The 12,271-nt window shown below is 33.8% G+C and overlaps 1 protein-coding gene across 1 annotated transcript; it reads right to left on the bottom strand.

Moving 5' to 3' along the window:
• Window positions 1–5,062: 5,062 nt before the first annotated feature.
• LOC131638817 (pentatricopeptide repeat-containing protein At4g21065-like) lies at window positions 5,063–8,283 on the bottom strand. The gene has a single exon (XM_058909365.1). It carries the CDS (start codon window positions 7,993–7,995, stop codon window positions 6,145–6,147), a length of 1,851 nt encoding a protein of 616 aa, XP_058765348.1. The 5' UTR covers window positions 7,996–8,283; the 3' UTR covers window positions 5,063–6,144.
• Between the last annotated feature and the right edge of the window lie 3,988 nt (window positions 8,284–12,271).

Genomic DNA, 12,271 nt, shown 5'->3' with positions numbered 1-12,271 from the left:
GCTTCCCAGAACCTCCTCATTCGGATTGCATCGGTTGGTATAAGTATGACAGTTCCAAACTTTTAATTCATGTGATATAAACTATGTTTATGCATCCATTCATAATCATGACGTTGTTTATAGTTGATTTGATGCATTAGTTTTGAGTTCTCACGCAGGAACAAAGAAGTGCCATTGTTAGGGCTTCGGATGTCTCTTCGTTATATCTCGTGTTACAGGAAATTTCAGGCCAAACGGCCATCACCACTAGGTTCGCAAGGTCCGAAATAGGGGGGTAGGGTCACACTTTCTTATTTATTTCTCTTATTTTGCAGGTTGCAAAAACAGACTCGCCGGAGAAGGAGGTGGCTCGCGGCGGTCCTCCGGTGGGAGACTCTTTGATCGCTTGCGTGGCTTCATCTGGGCATGTGATTGGCCAGTCATAAAATCAACCTTCTCTCTCCATTATTGACTTGCACGCGTGGATGAATCTCAACAATCCATTGGCCGATCAACCATTCTGAATTCTCCCTCTTGTTCCCATTGGCTGTGTACAGTTAGTGGCGGGCCCCAGTGTTTGACTTTCTTTGAATTTCCATTTATCATAATGTTTTTTATTTATTAATTGTGGTTAATATAATTTGCAAATACAAAACGCAGCTGGATTGGTAAGGCGTGGTATCAATGAGATTAAGGGCCTGGGTTCAAACCATGGCCTTGACACTTTATTTTTTTAACAGTTATATGCTGTTGTTCATTTACAGATCAAATGCGTATTCGTTCATCAGGATCCACCATGCACCCTCAACATGAAACCCTCAGATCAAGGTCCAGCCAGATCTAACGCCCCAGGAATGAGTGCACACCATGGAACCTCACAGGCTGCCCACACTTGATCCAAAGCTAAGCTTCTCTAATCTTTTTATTTTTATTTTTTTCTTTATTTTTTATTTTTATTACATAATTCTCTTTATTTTATTTTTTGTTTATTCTAAAATCTTGTTTTTATATATAATTACAAAAAATGTTTTTATAATTTAATCAAAACCTCGATTTTTCTTATAACATTAAAAATAATCATTTTTTGGCTAATAATTATTTTAGGGTAATTAAATTTATTTTCGGTTTTAAACCCTGATTTTGTCATGATAACTAATCACTGTTATTAACTGTTATGCCTTAAATCGGGATTTACAAAGATCATGCCTACAAGAATTAATTATAAATAAATTTAGTAAATTTGATATTACATTTTTTTTTTTTTTTTGGTTTATAACCACCGGTTTAGTCCGGTTCGGGGGAACAGCTCTGGCATCAAGTGGGTCAAGCCCCCTCCCGATCGCAGTTGTGGGGGATCGAACCGTGGTTCTCCCTACCAAGTCCAGCGAATTTGATATTACATTTTTTTTGGTTCAAGTTTGATATAAATTGATATTATATAAAAATGAATTTAAATATAAAGTGATTTATGTTTTAATATATTTATGTAAAATTGAAATAAAAAAATACATCTATCATATAAGAAAATACATTGTTTACGAAATACCAAATATGCCCTTCTTGCCAATAACCCTATCCACATGGCTAGCCTCTCCTTTCAGCTTTCAAAAACCAACTTTTCTATTCATGTTTTATTTTAATTCTTTCTTATTCTCCCTTTTTGAACTATCCAACCATAACTCTTTTTCTTTTCCTTCCTTTTTTGAAGAAAACAATTATATTTTAATTGTCCTCTTTCCCATCAACTATGTAGGCACACTTTTTTCTACTTTACTTGCAATTATAGTTTTGCTTTTTTCCATACAAACCACTTTTTGTAAAACTACATCATCTCTCTCTTCAACATCATTCCTCAAACTAAACTCTTCTTTGTAAAACTGTAATTATAACTATTTAGAAATTTTATTTTAAAAATAAAAATAGTTAAAATTAGATGGACATAATTTTTTTCCTAGAAGATAGAGAGATTTTAGAAATAAATACAAAATGAAAAGATACCTATAAATAATAAGTTATTTGCATTAAATATACTATTTAATTTCTTAAAAATTAACTTCAAATATATGTACAATCGGATGATTTATTTTTAAATAAAAAATAATTTAAAGATGTTTTTATCTTAAGTTAAAACATCATTTTTTAATATAACTATATGGTAGTACTATGTTCTACTATGTATTTAGATAATCAATTAAAAATAGATAAAATTTAAACACTTAGTACATGAGCACATGCTATTATCTACTATGTTTTGTTATACTGGTTCCATAACACTATGCTCCTTCAATTATAATGGTTCTATGACTATGACAATACTATACTCCTTCAACAAATTTTTTTATATTAAAGTTGAATATAAAAAACATGAAACTCTTAAGAATATGTTTTTGAACTAAATTTACCTAATTGCTCAATTATTATTTTTATAATTAGTCTTAAAAATATTTTTTCACATTTATTTAATTAAATATTTAAATATAATTAATTATTATAAAGTTTGAATTTATAGTAAGATATAAATATTATTTTGCTTCATCTATATCTAAAGGTTTTATGTGTGTAGTCATATCAATTTAAATAGGGTAATGTGAAGCTATAACATTGGTAATAGTTATATATATTGATAAAATAATCATGTACTAATTATCTTTAATTTTGTATTAAATTGCATTTATTTTAATAAAAAGTAGGTAAATTTAACTTTTGTAAATATTTTAAATTTCATTGATAAGATAAAACGTTCTAACAAAATAAACCGAAGAAATTAAAATTGGAAATTATCTGCCTTAAAGTTTATCCATAAAATTAAATCACGTATTTCGATGACCTTATTTTTTGATTAAATATTGATTTTCTGTAAACTATTATTAGCATGGAACTTGAGAAAAAAAATTTAAAATTACATGTAAAATAAAGTTTAAAGTTAAACGATTTTTAGATTTATGATGATTAATATTTTAGAACATTTTAATATTGTGTCATTCAACAATTGAAGTATTTTAATGTAATTTAATATGTTTTAATTATTATTATTATCATTATTAACATGTCCCTATTTAATAAATTTATAATAAGTAAAGTTTAATAAGGATTGAAAGATATTAAACTATTAATAATTATATTTAACTCTTTATTTGACACACAAACTTCGAAAGTATCACATAAAGACAACATTAAATTTTATTTATATAATTTTTTATTTAGCTTAATTTAAAAATATAAAATTTTACTACTGAGCCAATTTTTTTATAAACGGTATCAAAAGAAAAATAATTTAAATATAGGTAAAAAATGTATAACACTTTAATATGATTTTATGGTGAATTCTAAGGTGAGGGTTTAAGTAAATCCCTCACCGGTGAACCATTATAAACATCAATTTAGGACCAATAGATTAGAAAATTATATCTAATTATAATAGGCATTACCGCATAGGATAACACATATAATCTTTTTCTCTCTCTCTTATAGAATCATGGCCGCACCTCTCTTTTCTATTTTTTCATTGTCTCAAGCCTCTTGCAACAACAAAATTCTAAATAACAAGTTTTTTTTTCAATGTCTTAACCCTAACTTCAAAATCTAAATCAATTTACTTTCACAATTAATTTATTGAAACTGTTAAATAAAAAAAATTATCAAAGCAAAAGGAGTAACAGGAGGGCATTTGAAAAATGCCATGTTATTAACCTTGAATTGAGAATCATGGAACCGAATCAGTTTAAAACTGAAAATTGAAGAATTTATATTCAATTTAAACTTCAAACCAAATAATTTTATGTAACTTTAAAATTATCACCTGAAAGTTCAATATTATAACAAAAAAAAGAGAGGATGAAAGATGATTATATGTTCGAGAGAATTGAAGAATAAAATATTAAGAAAAAAGATGAAATATGATTAAAGGTTTGAGAGAATTGATGAATTGAAGAATGACAGAGGACACACATAAAACAAAATAAGTTCTTTACTGTTTTTTAATTTCTGAAAATAGGTTTAAAGAGAAAAATTCAGTGTGATTGATGTATATAAGATATAGTAGAATTAGTCTATCTAACGATTATTAATAATGGTACACCTGAACCACTTACTAGGTGGTTCACTTTAGACATCACCTGATTTTATATTAATATATTATTTACTTAATATATGAGTTTGGTAGTAAGTGATTTTAAGGTCAATAATTTTTGTGGCAGAATAAACTTAGCTAACAAACATTCTCATTTAAGTAAATAATTTTATAACAAATCATATTTAATTAATATTTTTTTACAATTTTAGATTTTAAAAAGAAAATAATATATAAGAAAATTTACGCTTCTAAAATAAAATTAATAATATTTTTTAAGTTAGTTTTAGTGTATAAAATGTGATAAAAAAATAAGATTGTTTTTACTAAATCTTTTGTACACGGGAACATGAAGTCATGAAATATTGATTATTAATGGGACATGAAGTTACTGATCAAAATATTGATTATTAACGAGAAATAAAATTACTGGTCAAAATATTTTTTAAGGTACACGGGGACATGAAGTTATGAATCAAACTAATATTCGTACACGAGAATATGAAGTTATTGATCAAAATATTAATTATTAACGGGACTTGAAGTTACTGATCAAAATATTAATTATTAACGGGACATGAAGTTACTGATCAAAATATTTGTTAAGGTACACGAGGACATGAAGTTATTAATCAAACTAATATTTGTACACAGGAACATGAAGTTATTGATCAAAATATTGATTATTAACGGAACATGAAGTTACTTATCAAAATATTTTTTTATTAATTATATATTCAATTACTCCCTCCGTCTCATAATAAGTGTCTCATTTGCACTTTTTTTTAGTCTCAAAATAAATGTCTCTTTAGAATACCAATGTAACATTTATTATTTTTTTCCACTACTATACCCCTATATATTAACTTTCACGTTTTTCAACTACTCCACTACCTATAATAAATAAGGGTACTTTCGTAAATGATACTATTTTTTCATTAAAACCAATACATCTAATCATTTTCTTAAGAACAGTGCAAAGCTCAAATAAAACACTTATTATGAAACGGAGGAAGTATTATTTTTTCACGGATAACCAAACATTTCTCTATTAAAAAGTATACATCTAAAATAAATGCGCGTTCCGTACCAGAACCCGTGTCAACGCACGGGTTTATTACTAGTTTGAATATAAAAATCACATTTAGACTACAAAATTACAAATCATAACTCCAAGTTATGATATTTCTAGAAACAAAATCAATTTCACTTAAGAGCAATCAATCATGTTAAAACCAAATTTACTGAATCAATTCTTGATTATTCAAAGTAGCATGCTTTCTCAACTCACAACACTTACCAACCCACCAGAACAAATAGACTCTTCAAGCGGTCAATCTAGGCAACTGGGATCAAGCACCTCAACTCAATGAAGCATCAATTTACCTTTTATGTCTTCATTTCTCATAACTTTTGATCATACAGGTAACTAGACATCTTGAATTTGAATTATAACAATGTGCCTTCAAGTCATCAAATTCCTTCCTCTTTTGATTTTTTTCTTCCACTTATGCTTTCCTCATGAAGCTGTGGAGGTGGTGCACGGCTGCCTCTGTACTGTGGTTGTACCAAAAATGAGGGAAAGAACGGAAAATTGACAAGTTCAAATGATAAAAAATTGCATTATTTTTGGTCTCTTGTAGACCACCTACACGGAAGCCCGTGATAAAAGCAATCCAGGAAAAGTGTTTTAGCATTTTTCGTTTCACCAAAATGAAATTCAAGGCCGTGATTTCTTGCACCTTGGCTCATTCTAAAAAGTGAAACAACAATAGAAACTTGAAGGAATATACTGCTCAAGTATTTGAAATGATACAAGTGTCAGCTCTGCGAATATCCTTTTTTTTTTCTTCCAAATAAATGGTATGTGACACATGTCATTACTACTGAAGCATAAATTAATGTTTGAATGTGACATGTAACATCATTTGAGGTTAAGCAATTTATTCATGGGAGGAGAAAGGGGCTTTCCTACAGTAAAAAGTATTTACCGAGAATGACTGCAAGTTAGCAAAATCTTCAGCCATGTCTCACTGCCTATCTAATCACCAAGTCTTACCTCAAAAACAATACAGCATTGTACTCACAAGATGTCATTACCAGTAGTCTTTACAGGAACAAAAACCACCTCTAAAATGGTGAAACCGACTACGATCCCTGATAACAATCTCTCTATCATAAACCTTTGATATGAGTTTGATGGCCATATGACAATCTGCGCAGACTCTTAAATTCTTCACGACCCTGATTGGAGTCCCTGGTGCCGTATTCAAGAGCATAAAAGCAATTGCAACTTTTTCACTGTGATAAGAGAGAGCCTGTTCCTTCTCCTCTTCCTCTATGTCCGCAAGCACATTTGCGGTGTGAGGCACATAACCTTCTAACTTCAACAATTCTGTGATCTTCTCTAGCAGTGCATACACATCCTGACTCCGGGGATGAGACCTATCTCCCATGGTAAATTCAAAAACCCGGTTTCCCAATTCAACGAGACTATAGCCAGGCGTTTTCCAAACTCCGTCCTCTATCATTGACCTCCTCACTGTCTGGACATCAGACCAACGACGTTCAGAGGCATAAAGATTTGAGAGAAGCACATAATCCCCGCTGTGTTTAGGCTCTAACTTCAAGAGGTGGGATCTTGCTATCTCTCCCAATCCCAAATCTCCATGTATTGTACATGCCCCTAACAAGGTCCTCCAAATAACAGCATTTGGCTGCATTGGCATATTCTGAATATATTCATAAGCTCGTTTCACTAAACCAGCCCTACTCAATAGATCCACCATACAACCATAATGTTCTATCCTTGGCATTATACCATATTCCTCTTTCATCCTTCTAAAATAATTGAACCCCTCATCCAACATCCCACAATGGCTGCAAGCATATAAGACACCAACAAAAGTTATCTCACCAGGTACAAGCTCTTGTCTCTCCATTTCTTTGAAAAGCCCAAGTGCTTCCTCACCAAACCCATTAACAGCCAAACCAACAATCAAAGAAGTCCAGGAAACCACATTTCTCTCACTCATTTCACTAAACACTTGTTGTGCCTCTCTTATGCTCCCACATTTCGCATAAAAGTCCAACAATGAATTATTCACATGCATATTCTGTGTCAATCCAACCTTCAACAAATACACATGAACCCTACGTCCTAATTCTAGAGCTCCAAGCTCAGCACAAGCAGACAGCAAACTAACCACAGTGAACCCATCCGGCTCCACGCCTTCCAAACTCATTTCTCTAAACAAAGTCAAAGCTTCATTAGGCCTTCCATTGAGAGCAAACCCATTAATGACAGAATTCCAAGCAACTAAATCTCTTTGATCCATTGACACAAACACCTTGTGTGCACTTTCAGTGTCACCACAAGCAGCGTATATATGAAGCAAACTATTCCTAACAAAAATCAACGACTCAAACCCATTTCTTACTGTGACCGAATGAATCATTTCCCCTTCTCTAATATTCAATGACTTGGAAATAGCCTTAAGAAGAAAAGGGTAAGTGTGAGTATCAGGTTCAACGCACGAAACCAACATTTTACGGTAAAATGGAAGTGCAGGAGTTGAGTTATCACTTTCAGCGTAACCCCTAATCATGGTGTTCCAAGCAAACACGTTTGGGTTATGCAACATGGTGAAAACGTTGTGGGCGTAAGACATGGGTGCGGAGAGTGAAACAATAGTGAAAATAAGGTACTTTCCCATGTCGGGGTTGTTGAGTGGGACATTGTGTCTTATGGAAAATGCATGGATTTGTTTTAGTTTGTGTTTGGAAGAGGCACAGTATTGTAAGAGAGCAATGCATTTGGTGAGAATGTATGGTGTTGGGTTTTGTGGAGTGGTTGAAAAGAAGGATGTAAATTTGAAGGAAGGTAAAGGGTTTTTGGGATTGGGGAGGAAAGAGGAAAACTTTGAGCATACGTTCATTTGTTTCATGTGATGAAATCAAATTTGTTGCAACAAGGAATCAAACTAAGGTTTGAACCGTAAATCTCAATTTACTGTCGGGATCGTTTGTTCAATGCTGATTATCACTGTCCTCGACCATTGAGTATCCTACTAGCGCTGCCACTTGAGTTGAGATTGAGATTTCTCCATCTCAAGCACACAAGACTCAAGACGGGACGCGCAGCCCTATAATTTGAAGTTTTAGTGTTATATTATATGCAAACTTTGTGAACTTAGGAATCTTCCAACTCTTGGGTAGTTCAGTTTGCAGATATGACACAAACAAAATTAGGCTTATGAACGCCAACACTAAGGTCATTTTGGGCTAATATATGTTTGACCATATTGGTTATATTATTTGGCCCCACAAAATTGTTTCGTTGGATATTTCTAATCACTTGGTATGCATTCTGATTTCTATTAACTAATATTATCTCTAGACCATTTCAACATAAGTCATCTCTAACTACTCTGGGTATGGTTGTTTGACTTGTTGTCCTTCATCATTAGGAATTCCTTCATTGTTTAACACTCCTAAATTTTGAATTGGATTAACATTTTGAATTTGAGGGATTGGTTGAAGAGGAGCACCAAAGAACTCAGAAATTCGACTGATTTGATGAGGCAATTGTTGGTAACTATGGTTTGTGTTTTAGATCAAATGATTAAACACAATACCAATTTGCTGCGTAAGCATGTTCACTATATCATGATTACTTTCCTCCATTTGTTGCGTCAAATATATGATAAAATTAGTAGTTAGTGGTGGCATAACTTGAGGGGTATATTCTAACCCTCATTGTGGTTGTGTCATTTGACTAGGATTACTTATAGTAGATCCTGATGCTAAGTATGAATTAAGAGGTGATTGTTCGCGAGTGTTTTTGGTAAACAACCACAAGTTTGATTAGCTGGTGAGATTAACTTAAAAATTCTCAGAAGCAATCTGTGCAAATTGAATGTACGAGAAAATGTGTATTTGTGAATTGACTGTGCACGTTTGCACAAAGACAAAAACGAAGAAAACTTTAATTGAAGAAGAGTTTGAATTAAATGATAATGTGAAATAAATTACATTAAAGTAAGAATGTTCCAGTTAAAGAAACATGAAGATAACTAAAATAAAGGGACGCAAACTCGTATATGTTCCTCACAAACTGTTTCGCTCTTTGGCTCGGGTACTTCAGTTCTATAGAGAGATGTATGCATTTTACGACCTCAAATATAGTGTAGGAGTCTGCTATTTATACTACTCTAAAGATAATAGTCGACCGCGATTAATCCCTAAAATATCGGACACGATTCCCACAATTTGAACATTCATGTTCTGACTTGCTTTCCCACGTCTTCAGATAAAAATTGATGGGGAACTGGACGTCATGCTGGCAACCATCCTTCAACGTGCTATGAATTTTCAAACGCCTCCAAGCCTATCTGATTCATCTCTAGTAGCGTTTGTCAAAGTGCTTCCATACTTGCCTGATACTAGGACTTATAAAATTATTCTAAGTCCTGTATAAATTGTGACTTTGTCTGTAACGCCCGTAAATGTGTTTTTCTGATTAATTGTGATGTTTGCTACATTTTCCTAATTTTACCGTTTTCGAGTCGAGTCAGTCGGTAAATATTAATTATGTTAATATTTTACTTATTACTTTCCATGTGTGTAATTATTATGTTTTGGGTGTTAATTGGTTAGAATTAATGTTTAGTGACATTTGGGCCAAAATTAGAATTTATGAAAGTTGAGTGGGGGAAAATGAGAAGTAGAGAAATAGAAAGAGATATTTTGATATAGAGAGAAAATGAGATATTTTGAGATAGAAAGAAAGAAAGAGAACTTGGGAAGAGAAGAGAAAGAAGAGGAAAACAAAGAGAAGAAGAGAGTTGTAGAATCCAAACCAAGCTAGAGCCAAGAATCCAACCAAGGTAAGGGGGATGAATATAGTTTATCTTGATTGTATGATTCTTGTAGTTTTGTGTGTTTTGTTCTTGTTCTTGCTCTTTTCCAAGCTTGTTCAACAATGGCAAATTGTGTGTTTTGTGAGTTTTGAAGATATAAACTTGATTTTGTGGTGTGTATGTGTACTATGATGATAGATATTCCCATGGATCATGTTTGTTTTTCATTTCTCCATGTTTTCTTGCTTATGAAGAAATATAGGTCAAAGATAATATGTGATGATCCAACCATATGATAATCATGGATTAGGTGTATATATAGCATGTTTGTGTTGTATTGGTGTTGGGATGAAGGTTTAAATGGGTTTTGAATGGTTTAGAGGGAGCTGAGATGGTCTGTTACAGGACTGGTTTTTCTGGGTTTACGCAGGTCCGCTGAGCGGAGGGGGGTCCGCTGAGCGGAGGTTCTTTTGCAGGAAATCCCTGTCCGGGTCCGCTGAGCGGAGGTTCTGTATTTTCGTTTGGTGATTTTTCTGTCCGGGTCCGCTGAGCGGAGCTCAAGCGGACTGTGTGAAATTTTGTTTTTCCAAACTTCGTTTTGTTGTATCTTTTGAACCGTAGGTCGTTTCTACGCGCCGTTTGAAGTATTATGAGAACCCTTGAGTATGCTTTATGATAAGGAGGAGTGTGTTAGTGGTTGAATGAATTTTTCATAAATGTATTTTTGTGAAATGATATTTGCTAATCAAGTATGTTTTGACGGTATATGTGTGCTGTGTGAATATGAACGCCTGAGTGGCAATTTTGATGATGTATCCGTGTGGATTAATATAACCGGTGTGATGTGGATATGTGACCGAGTTATATTATTGTTGTTGTTGTTATGTAATCGAGTCGTTTGTATGCACAGCATAACATTTCAATACGTTAATGGCGGAATGCTGTTAACAGATGGCCTGCGGGCATGGTTACCAGTAGGAGCTTAATGCTCGGTAACGGAATGAGCCTGAGTGGCAAGAGGTCATCAGTGGGAGCTGCGTGCTCGATGACGACAGCCTGCGGGCTTCCTGAGTGGAATAAAGTCCCAGCATAATGCTCGGCAGGTGTATTTGTCATAATGACAAGGAGGAGTTTTACTCCGGATTTGGTACCACATGCATACGCATAGTCGAGTCTCATTCATCATCGCCAGTCTTTATAATTTATGTTATCATTCATGTACTGCATTACTTATATATTGATTGTGGTTGACTTGTTGGATTATCTTGTTATATGATTCTTAATGATATTTGTGGGCATTACTATATTGATCATGCTTTCATTATGAATTATATTCTCACCCTTCTGCCTTAATGTTACCTACTCGTGGGTAATGTGCAGGTGATCCGCAGGTGTAGGTGCTCTCTTTGTAGTCGTCCGTTTTGGTGTCGTCCGCTCGTGATACGTAACACCTAGGGGGAGGATCGAACACTTATTTTGTAGATAATGCTTATAGGATCCTTTTGATGTATATTTGATCCTTTAGATGCATTCGTATTATGTATTTTGGATACCTTCTCATGCGATGTATTTTGGTAAAATGTTGTGGATACTTTGTTTACCGATGCATTTATATAAGTATGAATACATTCAGGTGTTTATGTGTATCCGTCCTCTTTGATTATTTGTGTTACGCATCTTTTGCGAGTATGTTATGTTTGGTTATGTGGTTACTTAAGTGTAACGCCCTAATTGTTTTTATGAATTTAATTTTTATACTCTGATATTTGTACCTATATGCCTGGGTAGAATTGGGGTGTTACATTAGTGGTATCAGAGCGGGTCGGTCTTGTCCGACCAAGTGTCGTGTCGTTTGGTCTAACAATTCTTGTGTTATTTTTTTGGGCTTACTTCTCTTGGTGTTATTGTGAAGTTTAGAGATGGCTGGACGTAATGACGCTGCTATTGCTGCTGCATTGCAAGCTATGGCTGAAGCTATGCATACGGATGAGAATGCAAGGTCTCGGAGTTTAGCGACTTTCCAGAGGGAGAATCCTCCTGTGTTTAAGGGAACGCATGACCCCGAGGGAGCCTTGACTTGGATGAAGGAGATGGAGAGGATCTTTCGTGTGATGGATTGCACGCAAGAACAGAAAGTCAGGTATGGCACTCATCAGTTAGCTGTGGAGGCTGATGATTGGTGGCTGGAGACTTTGGCGAGGTTAGAAGCAACCGGTGAAGAGATTTCCTGGACGGTGTTCAAGAGGGAGTTTTTGAGGAAGTATTATCCAGAGGATGTCCGTGGAAAGAAAGAGACTGAGTTTCTGGCTTTGGTTCAAGGCAGCATGTCTGTGTCTGAATATGCGGCAAAGTTTAATGAACT

Source organism: Vicia villosa, unplaced genomic scaffold (genome assembly GCF_029867415.1).
Source record: "Vicia villosa cultivar HV-30 ecotype Madison, WI unplaced genomic scaffold, Vvil1.0 ctg.002440F_1_1, whole genome shotgun sequence".
Classification (NCBI taxonomy): Eukaryota; Viridiplantae; Streptophyta; class Magnoliopsida; order Fabales; family Fabaceae; genus Vicia; species Vicia villosa.
The sequence above is the reverse complement of the archived record's forward strand: the minus strand, read 5'-3'. Positions and strand labels throughout refer to the sequence as shown.